At 38.5% G+C, this 15297-nt stretch overlaps 1 protein-coding gene across 1 annotated transcript in view; it reads right to left on the bottom strand.

Moving 5' to 3' along the window:
• The window catches only part of NCKAP5 (NCK associated protein 5), a 398473-nt gene that overhangs the window by 64383 nt on the left and 318793 nt on the right, over positions 1-15297 (bottom strand). The window contains exons 11-12 of the mRNA XM_086751339.1: positions 3658-3762; positions 324-515 (exon numbers count right to left, since the gene is read on the bottom strand). Coding sequence (XP_086607465.1) covers positions 324-515; positions 3658-3762 — 297 coding nt within the window. The remainder of the gene's footprint in view (positions 1-323; positions 516-3657; positions 3763-15297) is intronic.

Genomic DNA, 15297 nt, shown 5'->3' with positions numbered 1-15297 from the left:
CTGTAGGAAGAACAATATGAATGGAAGGATTAAGATAAAGAAAAAGAACAATTTGGATTGTGAGAGACAGAATAAATGTCAGAAAAAATGAGGAAACTGTGAGCAAATTGCACTGATAAAGGAATTGTTAAAAAAAAATTAAAAGGGGGAAAGTGAGAGGGAGGGAGTCATTGGAGAGAGAACCCTTACTGAGTTTAGTGACAACTGTTGTAAATATAAAAGAGAGAAGAAAGTGAAAAAAATTTCTGAAATAGGCAGCTTTTAAATTAATCTTGTTTCAGATGAATTTAGGCTAATAAATGTCAAAAATTAATTTGATTTACCCTTTTGCTGCATGTCTTTCCATCATTCCAAGTGTAGGAGGAACCACTGGAATATTCACTGCAAGCACTTGAGAGGGAGAGTTCACTGCTACTGCAGCTGCTCCGGGGATACAGGCGGCTAGGACCTGTCATATTTAATTGACTCTGGCATTTCAAGACAGGTATACTGGATTTCACATTCTGCTGGCATTCCTAAAATATGAGAAGAAATAGAAAAATCTTATGGGTGGAAAAAGATCATTTAAATTCTGCTTCATTAAGAAGGACAAAGAAAAAGCAAGTAAGCTACTTGCACCTTCCTGTTACGCCATTAGCATCTGGTGAATTTAATACAGAGAATGAAATTAAAAATCTCTAACATTTGCATTTGTCGGCAGAAAAATCCACAATCCTACATGTTTTCTTCTTTATTCTCGAACCAGTATTCTGCTCTTCTTTCACTAAAGATCATTCTGAGTCTATTTGAACTATGCTTTGTACATAAGCAGCGTGCTCCAGTAAGATACAGAAAACAAAGTTATAAGAATACAAGTACATCTTGACAACTGCATTATAGCCCTACAACGTAACAGATGAGGCTGTACAGCCTGGACAAGGTAAATTAATTTAGTATCCCAACCAGAATGTCCACTGAGAATGAATCTCTCCATTACAGTCTAATTTCGGTTTCCTATCTAGTTCAAAGCTTTGTCTAAGAAACTCTCTGACGTAGGACAATCCATCTTAGTGTCGCTCGCAGACAGCTGAAGCCTCTTGCTTATGCAATTTATTGACACTTTATGGCTGCCTTTAGTACTCGTGTAGTTATCGCCCCTCTCCAAATGCAATTTCAGCTGACTGTGACTAAGTGCCAGCTTTGAGGAAGAGAGTAATGAAGAGCAGATAGCACTTCAGGTAAAATATTAAACCTCTGTAGGAGTATCTAGGATGCCTTTAATTTCTTTTCAAACTAATACTCTTGTGCCTAACAGTGTTAGAGCTTCTTTAACATTAAGTGCCTGCACCATTCTGTTATGCTATTCTCCAGTTTCCCTACAGAATCAGACATCTCTTTAATTACCAGGAACACCAGACAGAGTGACATGACTCTGCTTCACAAAACTTTGCTTTGGATTTCATTAAGGCAGAATATAATTGTGCAAGCTCAAGCAATATTTCTTGATTTTTTGCATGTAGATATAGCCCAAATTAATTTTGCTTAAAAGTAAATTTTACCTTTATGTACAGGAAGACACAAGACATCTGAAGTTACAGAATACACAAAACAATTATCAAAACTGCATATGCAATAGACACAGCTTCTTCATTAAAATCTCTGGATAAAATGCTCAGTTTGTAGGCACTTCTCACGCACTAACATGTTTTTTCAACTTCTGCTAATTTCTTCCATTTATTCCTGCATGTCCTCCCATTTACTACTAGGGTTGAACCTTTTTTTCACTTAAATGGGAGACAGTAGAATTTTTCCTGCTGAGGAGTTCATCAATACAGCCGTTCATTTCTCAGCTGACATAATAATGTTCTGTTTTTGACAAACGTAACTACAGGGCAAATTATTATTCTCTGTCGCAGGCAAAACCTATGAATGGGAAAATAATTTAGAGGTAGCAAGAGCACGTTTCACCTCTGGGAGTTATTGGTAGATGTTCTCCTAGGAAGTCCAATGGAGGCAGGAGGAATAGCCTTTAAATCCACTGGCTCTGGGAAGAATACATCTTTCAGCATCACAGGCGGGCTGACGCCTGTGTTTTTGGCTCTGAAACAGACTTTCCTGCTTTGTTGAGACAAATTACTCTTTATTTCTGACATCGTGGTTCCCATGGGAGACCCTCTCTCATCAGCGTCCTCAGCTATGACGGTGTCACTCCCTGTAAGATTGACTGTATAGAGGCCAACGGCAGCATCTGCCTGCTCTGGCTATTTTCTTCCCTTTCAGCCGTGGCGTTGGGAAAACATGTCATGTCGAATTTCTGCCCTTTATACTAGGCTATCTCCCACTCATCATCGTGTTTAAGGGAAGGATGACTGTGAAATCCTTTCCTATAAGAATCTCCTGTAGGAGAAAAGAGGAGATCACAGCATTCTGACAAGTAATGCCTTCCCTCGCTGTCATCTTCAGCTAGCCTGAGAGCTTTTCCATCCCCTCACTTAGTTTCCTTGGCACCTAAAGAGAGGAGAAAGGCATTGGGTCCTCCAGTTTTAGTAATGGGAAAAAACTGAGATATCCAAGCAAAGCAAAAGAATAGTATATTACTGTAATCATATTTATTGTTTAAGAGATGAGAAAAAATGCAAAAAATACCATGCTATTACAGATTCTGAAGTAGGATATCTACCCAGTTTCTAGATTGCATTCAGATCACTAAAGAGAGCATGGAATTTTTGCCTGCAATTTGCCTCTATTCTCTAAATTATCTGAGAAAGTACTTTGAATAGTATGTTTACAATGCATTAATTATATTTAACTTGCATATGGGTCCATTAACTAACATGGTGACATTTTAATTTTTTGTAATCATGACTCTTAAGTCATTACCTTTAATGAAATTAGAGTAAGAAGTCTTGAATCTAGTATTACAATTTAAATACATAATTTTTGCTAGAAGTCACTGAACACTGAAAGAATCAGACTATTAAAGACACAAAGTCCATATTAGGAAAACCTAACCCGAAGGCTTAATTACGTATAATGCAAAGGGTCGTTAGCATTTTTGTGAACCTTTGAAACAATGCCTTTTCATTACAAAGGAGATTACATTTTTGTTGACACTACCATACTTCAAGATCAAAGGCACACACAGGTTCAATGTTTTGTTCTTGTCCTCCTTGTTTCCCTCTATCTTTATGTGACTTTTGTTTTTTAAGCTACTTTTCTCTTTGACAATGAAACATGAAAGCCACACTGGCTAACGTTTTGCCAAATAAGCACAAAGCTAACCCCATCTGAAAAAAAAAAATGCCGAGCCCATGAATTTTTAAAAGTTCATACATAATATATCATAAAAGTAGGATGAATAATACGGTGTATGGGCTTTAATAAAAAGCTCCTTGACCATTTCTCAGAGATTCTGAGATGTAATCAATACTCAAAAAGGTATACTGGGGACAATGCTAAGATTTATGCTTTTTTGCCCAGAGTGACACTATCTGCTTACTATATCAACTGCGGACACAATATTGAATTTTGGAGAACAGAAGGAAGAAGAAGTATTATTATCTGCCTCAACAATGTTTTAATTCAGAGATCAGCTTTATGGCTTATCCCTGACATCAGACTTCAGAGGCGAAAAGGAAGGCTCCAAATGAGGGGTACAAGGACAGCGCAAAAACTCACGTGAATTTGAGCATCTGCAGTTTGAGATTGCATCAGGCTTCTGTTTCGTTCTACTTCTGAAAGCAAATCCCCAGAGGAGAGGTCTAAGATGCGTGAATGGAGTTTCTGGGGGGGCAGAAGGGAATGAGCAAAGCATAAGCATATGTCAAATACGCAGCAGACCAGCATTTCTGAAATTCCAAATGCTACTGTTAAATTTCAACATGAAATGAAGGTAAAGGAGGATTTCTTCCCATATTAAGTGTTGCTCTTTCTGCTTACTTTGTCCAAGACTTCGTGTCTGCAGAACAGATCATTCTTCATCCAAAACAAACTCTACTTTTTCTTCTAGTCACCGTTTTGCAACTTATCATTACTTCGCATGCAACAATGACAAATGAACACGAGTCCCACCATCATCCATAGAGTTTGACAGGTTTCAGGAAAAAAAGTATAAAAATGAACTACAAAATTAACATTTATAAATCAATCAACATGTTAATGTTGCTTTATTTACGAGTTGTTGCACCTTGAGTGAATGATTGCAGAAGTGACACTATTTTTAAACAGCATTGATCTGCTGAAGGCCTCCTTTGCACACATTTTAACTCAAAGTCATTAATGTCATCTGTTAGGAACAATTAATGTGAATAGAAAATAATTGCATCAGGGAACTAGGGACTCAGAGGATTTTGTGCATTAATATTCACATGCTGTTCGATTATATACACAGTTCTTTTTTCAGCTTTGCTGGGAAGGATGGCTAAGCTTGTGCCTTTTCCTCTGTGTTCACCTGTATACTAATTACTAAGGCTTTCAGTGTGCATTAAGCCTGATTTGTTTTAATTGCAGTTTCAATAAAATCCATGATTTATGTGAATGCCCTGGCTGATGACTTCAAAAGAAGAAATATCTGCAGTCTTGTCAGTCATTGGACCAACATATCCTGTAACAGGCAGTATGGATCTGACTCACAGTCCAGGGAAATCAATGAAAAAGGACTTAAAAAACCCCTCCAAACAAAAGGATTTTGGATTAGTCTTTCTTTCATTTTCCAATTAATTCTTCAGGCTTGCAACCTGAGAGACCACATCTACCCTCTCCTCAGCACCGGGGTGCTCAGCTTGGAGGAGCACACGGGGCAGACCCTGCCAGGGGACTCTGCCAGGGGGATCCTGTGAAGGATGCAAACCAGGGAAACTTGTCGAGGCTGCACGAGCGGCCCATCACCCTCTCCATCCAAAAAGCCTGGTCAAAGAGGGAAAAAGAATCTGTAGTCACAAAAGCCCTTCCACACTGTGCAGTAGTAGTAATGGCAAGACAGTTCTTTGCATGGCTCTGAAATATCACTCATGCTAGTATCTTATGCCCAGTTACTCCCCAGCCCGCTCTCCTGGTACCCACTGCAGAAATTCATCTGCTACAGAACAAAGCAGGCGGCCGTTCCTACAGCCTCTGTTATCTGCATGCTGTGCCTCAGGTATCTATTCCAGACAATCTAGCAATTTCTTAAAAAACTCTACTAATTATAAATTTCTGAGTAATTTCTCAAGGGTTACATATTCATCCAGGTTTCCTCAGGAGGTACTATCTGTTGCAGACAGATTACGGAAAATATATTCAATAATCAATATTCTATACAAACATATTTTGTCCAATATATTGTTGAATAGATTAAAATGCTACAAGCACTCAGTATCCAATATACTTTTCATTATAAATATTACCTACATCCTCGCTATGTGCTTTTTAACTTTAGTGATGCCTACCACCTAGTTATTCAGCGTGCACTATTTAAAGTGTTATTACTGGAGTTACTGTCAGGTGTTTCTTCAAGATATAAGCTCTAGGTAAAATGCCTTCCCAAACTCACAGATTTACTGACTTAGCACACATGTTATTCTTGACAATAATTCCAACTGCATTGTTGAACCACCAGAGAATTTCACTGTTTTCAGAACCAAGAGTCACCGATGTTATGAATAAGTGGTGCACTTGCTCTTTGCAGAGGAATTACTTCCTTCAGTGAAACCAGGCACCTGAGTTTTACTTCCAGAGATATTTTAGCAGAAGTTACTATAGCCAGACCTAACATTAGAGATGATGTCTGGGGACATCTGAGATGGATGAACACTTATACCTGAACATTTATTTTCCCAGAAAAAAAGTATCCTAGAAATAGTGCTATAGAATTTTTATAGTTGTAAAAATGTCTTCCTGTTTTTCCAGCAAGTCATTTAAAATATTTTATTACTTAAATAGGAAAACATATGCATCTCATTAAGGGAAACTAAATATACCCCTATAATGTCATTCAATGGAATGTAGTGTGCTGCTGTAATTGCCCATATCAAATGTAAAAGCAGAGATCAGCCCAACTGGAACAGGCAGAAAACAGAAATAATTTTTGGCCAGTGGCAAGACGTAGCCCAGCAGAGCATGCTGCAAACGTCTCGGAGTTACGAAGGTCTCTCCACACTGGCTCAGTGACCAGAAGGGCTGTGCTGCACATGGGTGTCTGAATCATCTTTGCCACCATTAAACCCTATGACTCTATAAAACTGTAATAACAAAGGTGAATCAGCAGACTAAAGTGATTAACAAGGAAGGAAAGTGTGTTCTCAAGATGTATAACGTGATTATATTTCTGTATCAAACAAAAGATCACCACATTGGGAATATTCCCCCCACACATATGCAAATAAGCTAACAGACACACAACCAGCATAATGACTAGCATTAACAAACAGCATAACAAAGTTTGAGATCATTAATTAAATATAGTCACACAGCACTGAAGCATGTCATCCAATTACAAAAGAAAAATGATAAGAAAATTGTTTCTCTTTCATTAATTTTTTCTTTTCCCTTCTCCATTTTCTAATCCAAAATGAGAAAAACTCTACTATTTTTTAAAAAAACTAATTAAAGATCCGTTTAAAATCAAGCAACAGATTGTGCTAACTATGTATCTTGATTCTGATTTCTCCTCAGATACGCAAAATGTACTGTGTCCTTTATGGTTGTTTTCAGATGACAATCACATAACCAGATCAAGGAGTTACTGCTGCCTTGAAAATTGTACAATATTAAAATCACTGTTGATGCTATCATGATGCAATGCAACAAAAGGCAGACCCAGAAAAGATCACGTCAGTTTAAGTGAATACTTAAATATGAAACTGGAGTTACAACTATAAATCCTAAAGTCACCTGTCCCATTTGTTTATGGCCTATATAATGATATGGGGAAACTGGGCAATATTTGTACACGGTGGGGAATGTCTGGGCCCCTCTGAACACAGGAAACCATCCAAAACACTGGACTGCAGAACAGAAATCCCTTATGGAGTTACATACAGTGTGGGCTGCGCCAACTTGCTTGGAAATTACCGTGTACTGAGTACTGGCAGGGCAGCTATGGACTACAAAGCCCATGGCACCTTAGCGAGACTGGACCCACGTCTCTAGAGAAAGTGGTTGCTGAGAGGTGCAGGGCCAGGGCAGAGCAGAAAGGGCCTCTCTGTGGTTGTCTGTGACCACCAGCAGCAAAGCTTCTCCTTCACATGTGAGATCGATGCAGAAAAGGCCGTGCCCTTTGTGGCTCAGTGTCAAGATTAACTCCCATAACCCACATAAAAAACAAAGTAATTGATAATTTAGGTGGAAACCTATTATATCAAGTGCAATAGGAAATACAATTATCTGGCAGGCAGATAACCAATCCATCAAGGAGGAGGCCAGTTCCCCCTTCCCCCAGCAAAACCCTTACTGAGGCTTTCTAGGAAGATAAAGGCAGCTACTACCCGCTGGCGTGAGGCGATATTACAGAGAGACTGCCCCAACTGCTGTGCCTCTCGCCTGTATCTGTGCAGAATATCTATCAGTTCCCATCTCCTTCTGAAACGTCTAACAGCCTGCAGCACTGCCAGAACAATTTTCAATGAACTACGCCAAACTGTACACAGCTCTCCAATATTGGATGAGTTAATTGCTATTAAATCAATTGGCTTTGCTTTTCGCACATGAGCCAAAGTCCATCATTCACGAGAAAGAAATTCTCTCTCTAGGTTCTCAGGAGACATTTCCACCCTGGTGCTCCGTGCCAGAGCTGTAAATGTTGGTGCGTGTGGCCTCCTCCTGTCTCTGCTGTTATCTGGGGCATCACAAACCTGCACAGGCATACTCTGGACTGCTCTCCTGTATAACCTCACCACTGTAATTGGACTGGCAGGGAATACCTTTTCTGCAGCCTTAACACCACTCATTTTTAATAATTCTCTGCATAAAGAAGATTCCCCTCAAGTCCACGGGTAGCAACAGCACTGCTTAGATTCTAACCCTGCTGTACTAAAGGAGTTAAGTCGTAGTAACTCCATCAAAAATGTGCAAAAAAATGTGCAACACAAGAAGAGTGCTGATATGGTGATCTCTTTATAAGTCTGACAATGGCTCGCAAAAGGCAAGAGCTCTTTCTAGCTGACTTTTTTTCACAATCATCTGACTTGTCTCACTTTCCTGTTCCCTTGTTCATCTTTCATTGCCACGTCCATCAGAAGCAGAGTGCAGCTATGAACTAATCACATCGAGGATGAGCTTTATTTTCAAAGGCTTTACAGAAATAATACTCTCTACTACGTTTCCATTACAACACAGAAGATAGCAGACCAAAGAACAAAAAAAACATTATTAGGTATGCAATTGACACAGTATTAGTTCATGCAGAAATATAATCTGTCATTAAACTAAATCTTGATTTGTTTAGTCCTTAGATAGATTGCAGAGGGGATGTTCAGCTGGAGATGAGAGAAAGTCCTTCACCTATTCCACCAGAAGTTACCTAGATTAAGAACAGGTACTATTCCAAGTGTGAAGTGTGAACTCATACACTACATACTCTGGAATAAAGGGGAAAGTTAAGTATAAGGAAAAAGTAATAAACGCTCTGACAGCAGAAATAGATTTCCTTTTAGACAAACCAGAGTTTGTAATATATATGCTTTTGATATATGGTAATTCTGCTTTCTAAAGAGAGCAGAACAAGTATTTGTCAACATTAACCAGCCAAACACGAAGCAAAAGTGAAAGCTGCAAAAGGATGTTTCCATTTTATTTAATTTTAATAATCACTAATATAGCAAATGCACTTGCAACTGTCTACTGTGCACATACAGCAACACCTGATGGTTTTTGTATATAATTGATGTCATGAAAATAAAATTATAATTTTTTTTTTCAGCTGTTGGAAGTTATATATTTAATAGAAAATTCAGAATTATGTCCTACTTTCCCACTATTCACTTCACACAAACAGAACTCCATGGCCATCACTGTTTAACTTTGTCATAAAAGAAAATTATTCTTTCCATTTTCACAGTTTATAATGGCAATAGCAATTGTCATACTGAGCACTTTCCACGAGCTAACCAGCTTGGTTAGGAATTTGCCTTCATCTTTCCAGCTGCTTATTGTACGTGAAGAAAGGCTGCTTCCCAGTAGAGTTCTTGTGCATGGTATATGTCATCTCAAATTCCCTTTTATACCTATATCCTTTAGGGTAATTTCACAGACATTTCACTGTGGAAATAGCTGTGCTTTTTTTTCCTTCTAATTCTCTAATAATTTGCTTTGCAATCATCATTTATCATAACTGTGTGTTACTTCTGGCTGTGGCTATTTCTTACAAACGTTTTAGACTAACGTGAAGTCCAGCGTTACGGTGGTTCAGCTGCAGAATACAGTGTGCCTTTAAGAAGCATTCCTGTCCTTACCACTTTTCAGCACTGCCTTTACATGAAATAAGGTCCCCTATGAACAATCATATTTTTGTATTTCTGCCCAGAAACAAACAGTTAATAATGTGATTTTTTTTTGTGCCAGTTCTGGGAACAAAACACGGCCGTATCTTATAAGCCACAAAGGAACATCCAACAGATCAATCTGTTAATGAAGATATTTGATATTTGGCCAAAGTGTGTAACATGAAGCATTATACAGCTCAGTCTGGAACAGGCAAAGCAACTCAGAAGTTTTATACCCTACTGTATTTAGTACGAACATGTATGTTGTCTTCCATATTTAATATTCTGTTCCTTCTTAATGTCTGTTCAACAGGTTAACTAAAATTAATTTTCCCTATATGTCGCTGCTAGGATTCTCAACAGCTGTATCGCAGGAGACTCACCGCTACAGCTCCTTGGATTTATTTTTGGTGTGAGGAGGGTGTTAATACACAGTAAGTGAACCCCAGGATAACTCTTACAGTGGTATGAGCAAGCAGCTGGAGGCTGTTATGTAGTGGTCTTACCTACAGCTGTGTACAATACAGGAAATAACCACAAATGTGCAGTATTGCTCATCGGTATCAGGAGGAAGAGTTATACATAAAATTAATATTAAAAGATTAACTGTAAAATACATTTCAGTAAGCTAAATCAGTTCTTAGTACAAAAAAAAAAAAAGAAGTTTCCAGCTATTTCAGAAATTTCAAGTGAAGTGGATTTGAATTTTCTGTTAATCTACTTCACGGAACTTCTAATTCGATATTCTCCATTTGTTTTTGTTATTTTTCCCTCCTACTAGGCTGGCTTTGCTAAAAACCCTCAAAGTCTGGTGATACAGAAGATGCTAGACTTTAAACTCAAACCCAGTATTAACAATGGTTTGTCAGTTTTGCTGGCAAATCCTCCAGGCCAGTTTACTGAGACTTAACTGACAACATCCAAGCCAAAGTACAAGGGTATGATATTACAAACATTTGTATGGAAGATTAGGGTGCTAAAACTACATCAGAAAATCCTGTTAACAAGGCAAATCCAGCACAAAAAATATAACAAAGGTTCCACTTGCATCTGCTCCAGATTTTCCAGGCTTGCTGCTCTCCTTTATTATTGAGCCATCCAGAGACGGCAAACACCAGTGAATTAGACTCCAAAGTAACTCAGAAGGTTGGTAACTTATATCCTAGCATATAAATTGGGAGGTATTAAGCAGATGTTTGATGCATAAACATAAATAACATAATCTCTCTGCATTCTTCAGAGAGTTGACAATATTAATGTAAGCCTAAAATTACTCCTGTTCCAAATCCCTTACTTTTATTAATGTTTATAAACTGCTTTAATTAAAAGTTACATTGAAAGACACAAAGCAATCCTCTCTGATCCTAGTTTTAATTTTATAACTCTATCAATGTTTTCAAGCTCTGAGACTCCAAAGTGTTAATTCTCATTTTAATAACACTATGGTAGGAGTCTGTAAATATTGCAGTAATAATAAAATGAGCTAATTTAATTTCTTAGGAAAATGTATGTATAAAGTTCCCTGTGGTTTGTAATTACCGTAAAGTCAACAGTTTACATCAATGACCTGGTAATCAGCTTGTCAGAATGTAAATAATTAATGAAATAAATGCTTACAACGAGCTTGCTCATGGAAGACTCCTTGGAGTACAGTAAAACAGCAGTTTTGTGAGAGCAGTGTTGTAGAAGAGTCAAGCCTCTTATTAGTACATATCTTTACTTTTTTCTTATTAATTTGGCACAAAACAGTAAATGCTTTTTGTAAATACCTTTCTATTGATCTAATACTAATTAATATGTTAATTCCACTTCACTAAACGAGTGCCAACATCACATATGAGAACATCAAAGAGTGAAAGGCAGAATCCTCCACATCCTGACACCGTCTCTTGTTACATTGCTCACAAACAAAACCATTTTTTCTTAACATTTCAGCATGGTCAGAATCAGTTTAGGAAACAACTTTATACTGAACTCCTGTGACAAGGAAGAACCATACCATTAATCTTTTATGGCATGCCCTCCACGTGCTATCTAGGCTTTAGCAGTAAAAAGGTGGGCTGTTTTTTATTATTTCACTGTATTTAAGAAATGCTTTAACATGAGAACACAGAGGAAAAGTTCTGATGTTTCAGGCTCACTTATACAACAGGCATTGCATTATTAATCATTATCTGGTGAAGTGCTACTCACTAATTTCAACACGCTGCTAAATTGCCGATGCTATAACGCACAGTGATAATCCTGGTAGCCCAACATAATTTTGGTCTTTGTCTTTGTGATGCCTACAGTTTGAAATGCATTTTCACATTCACTTTCCGACTATGCCCCAAAATAATCTAAAGGAATTAGGCAGACCTCAGTACGATCTTGTTATTGACATTTATGTTGATCGATGTTGGCTCTTACAGAATTGGAATCTACAGATCAATTCTCTTATTAGATTCATTCTCAGTGCTGCCATGATCATTTTATCACAGAAGCTGCTGCCATCAAATGCTGCTTTATCACTTTATAATGGGATAAGCTGAAGCTTTCCCCTAACATATAGCTGGAAATGAAAACTGTCTGAGCTCTAAATATTTCTTTCACAGATTTTCTAAAATATCCTTATTAACTGCATATGTCTATTTTAAAAGCTATTTTAAACTCAATTTACCTAACCAGTAATGATTTTTGCCCAGTTCTCAGGGTGGTGAAAAAAAAAAAAAAAGGCTAACACTGGAGACTGCTGTGGATCTATTAATCACTTTCTTCCTCCTGAGTCTACAAGTCAGATGATAGAAAAAATATGAGGCTAAGAATGAAGATATGACTGAAAAAAACAAAATGGTCTCAGGACTGCTAAGTAGTATTATGTGAACACACAAACACACACGCAAACACTCAAAACGCACACAGAACAAATACATGCAGGAGGCTTGTCACAAGTGTTTTATCTGGTTTTGAAAACACACAGGGCCATGGTATTTTTGTAAGAGTGTTGTTACAGCTCCTGTTGAGAGAGGAGTTCATCACATTAATTTAAATCTCCGATAAAATAAATTAGTTTTTTTTTTATTGCCAGGTTGAACTACGGGGCTATGATTGTTATGTATTGTTACAATCTAAGTCTTAATGGCATTTTAGCCCCGTGGTGGTCAAATAGAAACCATTTCAAACCTTCTAAAGGCTATTAAAACATGTGCAGATGTCTGGAAAATTAATACTATTATCTAACTCTAACCTTTTGCCTGCAGGAGGAAAAAGAGAAAGACGGCTCAGGGAAGATGTTTTAGATCAATACACGGCAGCAGAGGAGGGTAAGCACTGTTTCACGTGAAAGTTCATTGGCTGTGAACAGGTGATTCAAGTGAGAAGATTCATCCTGATTTGGATTTCACTGAAATTTCTTATTTATTCAGAAAAATAATTTAAGAGAGATGACCATAATTTTTATAGACCTTCCTCACTGCTGTTTCCAAGGTCCAGCCAGCTAGACACTGGAAACGTTCATTCATTTAAATGACAAACGCATGCATTTGTTAAGGTTAATGTTGAACAATCCATATCTTCCTTGCCTCAGTATTATGCATTTAAAATATTTCTCCACTCCTCCACCCTTCTTTTTTTTTGGTGTAATATTGTTGAAATGTCAGATGGACTGAAAGCATTTTAAAAGCAGTAGTAGGATTGATTTCAATAAATACTTTTAGGTTTTTACATACCTATTTTCTCTCTAACTCTAATGCATTGGTTTTGGCTCTGATAGAAGAATTTAAAATAAGGACAGACTTTTTAAGAAGGCTTTCTTGACTACCTGGATGTAAGGTACTTTATTCTATCTCTTTACTTCAAAGTACGTACTTGAGGTATGGTTTAGAAAGAACAAGTGGGCACACATTCCCAGCTGGTAAGAATTACTGGCTTCACTTCTTGTACTAAAATTAAAATAATTTCTGCCAGGTCTGGAATTGTCCCACTAACTTCTCAAACTTTTGCTGGTTTTCAGAAATAAAGTTTCTAGTGGGTCGCAGTATGCATATGTGTAGTATTTCATTCCTGAAAGTCTCAAATCTGACCACAAGATCTCCAAATGGCAGTTCAAGTTCTGCAACATTTATTCTGATATACAAAAATCATAGGGCATGTGTGCAGGACAAAGTACAACTCTGTAGACCTGGTGATCTGAATAAGTATCTCCAATCCCAGCTTCACACCTCTGCAATCCCACTGACCTACTCTGGCATCGTGAGAAACCACAAAAGGATCTCGCAATCAGCCTGGCCATGCGAGCCGAGAGATCTTAGTAAGGCTGAAACACGGGTGAGGTGGGAGAGCCAGTGGTGGTACCCACAAGGAGGGTGCACCATACTGGACAATATGAGGATACAGACCTGCACTGCCCATGTTCATCTGCACCTCGCTCCTACTGCTGTAGTCAGGAGGAATACCAGGAAACCGAAAACAAGAAACTGTCAGTCACTGCTCCTGGGCCAAACTGCGCTCTTGCAAGGGAAGGCACAGTGCCCTCTAGGCACTACTTAGGACCTGGACCAGCCTTGGGAGTGCCAGGCCCTGGCATACAATGACTGCGGCTGTGGCCTGTGGAGGGCCTGCACTGGGGCAGCCGTTCCGGAGGGACTGCACCCCGTGGAAAAACGACCCACACCCAAACAGTTCATGAAGGACTGTAGCCCGTGGGAGGGACCCCACGATGGAGCAGGGGAGGAATGTGAGGAGTTCCTCCCCTGACGAGGAAGGAGCGGCATAACGCAAGGTGTGATGAACTCACTGCAACCCCCATTCCCTCTTCCCCCCTGTGCTGCTCGGGGTGGGGCGGGGGGAGGTAGAGGTAATTGATGTTAAGCTAAGCCTGGTGAGAGGAAGTTGGTTTTGTTCTCTTTCTCATTATTCTGCTTTGGTTTTATTAATAAATAAATAGCTTTCCCCGAGTTGAGTCTGTTTTGCCCGTAATGGTAATTCAATGCTCTCTCCCTGTCCTTATCTCAGACCTCGAGCCTTTTTGTTTTATTATCTCTCCCTGTTCCCTCAGAGGGTGGGGAGAGTGAGTGAGACTGTGTAGCTTGGTCTCAAGCGGGGCTAAACTACAACTGGTAACAGAGCTGAGAGTACCCATATTTCTAATTATTGTCAAGATCTCCTAAGGACCATTTAGTGTAATAAATTTAAGGGAGCCTCTAAAATGCAGTGCTAATCTCCGATTCGTGTTCACACTTGCAGTATCTATAATCCATAACAACTATGCCTACATCTGTGCCCGTGCCTGCATCTACTGTATAGGGACTACACAGGGCTTGTTTAGAGAAAAAAAAATTGAGTTAAGAGTAAGCAATAGGAAACTTAAAAAAAAATAGATGGAGCGTTTCTGCTTTTAAAATATGACTGAATGTAAAAATTTAGGATCAAAACACCACAAAATTAAGTAGTTCATCTCTGAAACTGTATGCCAAAAAGATAAACTGAAGAGTGGGCGTATATTTGAGATTTTGAAAGCACTGACATTAATTCAAGATGCCATTACTTTAGCAGTCTGGTTTCTACGCTTTTAATGCAGTAAGATGGAGTTTAATTCATAATGTTGAAGATGCCCTTGTAATGTACACAGGACATAGGCAAATCACTGCTCCTCCCTGCACCCAGACATTGGTTACTGACTAACGAAACACAGCGTGCTCACATCCAGGGGAAGAAAGGAGCATGAATGCAATCTAAAAATGCTAAAAATACAGAAGGACTCAAGTCTGTCAATACCGCATTGTTAAAGATTTAATGACAAAGGCAACTTTTCCTTTTAGCTTGTCCTTATCAAGAGAGATACTCCGATCATAATTTAAGAGTTAAGGCACTAATGGACTCT

Source organism: Chlamydotis macqueenii, chromosome 6 (genome assembly GCF_036417535.1).
Source record: "Chlamydotis macqueenii isolate bChlMac1 chromosome 6, bChlMac1.mat, whole genome shotgun sequence".
Classification (NCBI taxonomy): domain Eukaryota; kingdom Metazoa; phylum Chordata; class Aves; order Otidiformes; family Otididae; genus Chlamydotis; species Chlamydotis macqueenii.
This window is presented reverse-complemented; position numbering and strand designations above follow the sequence as displayed.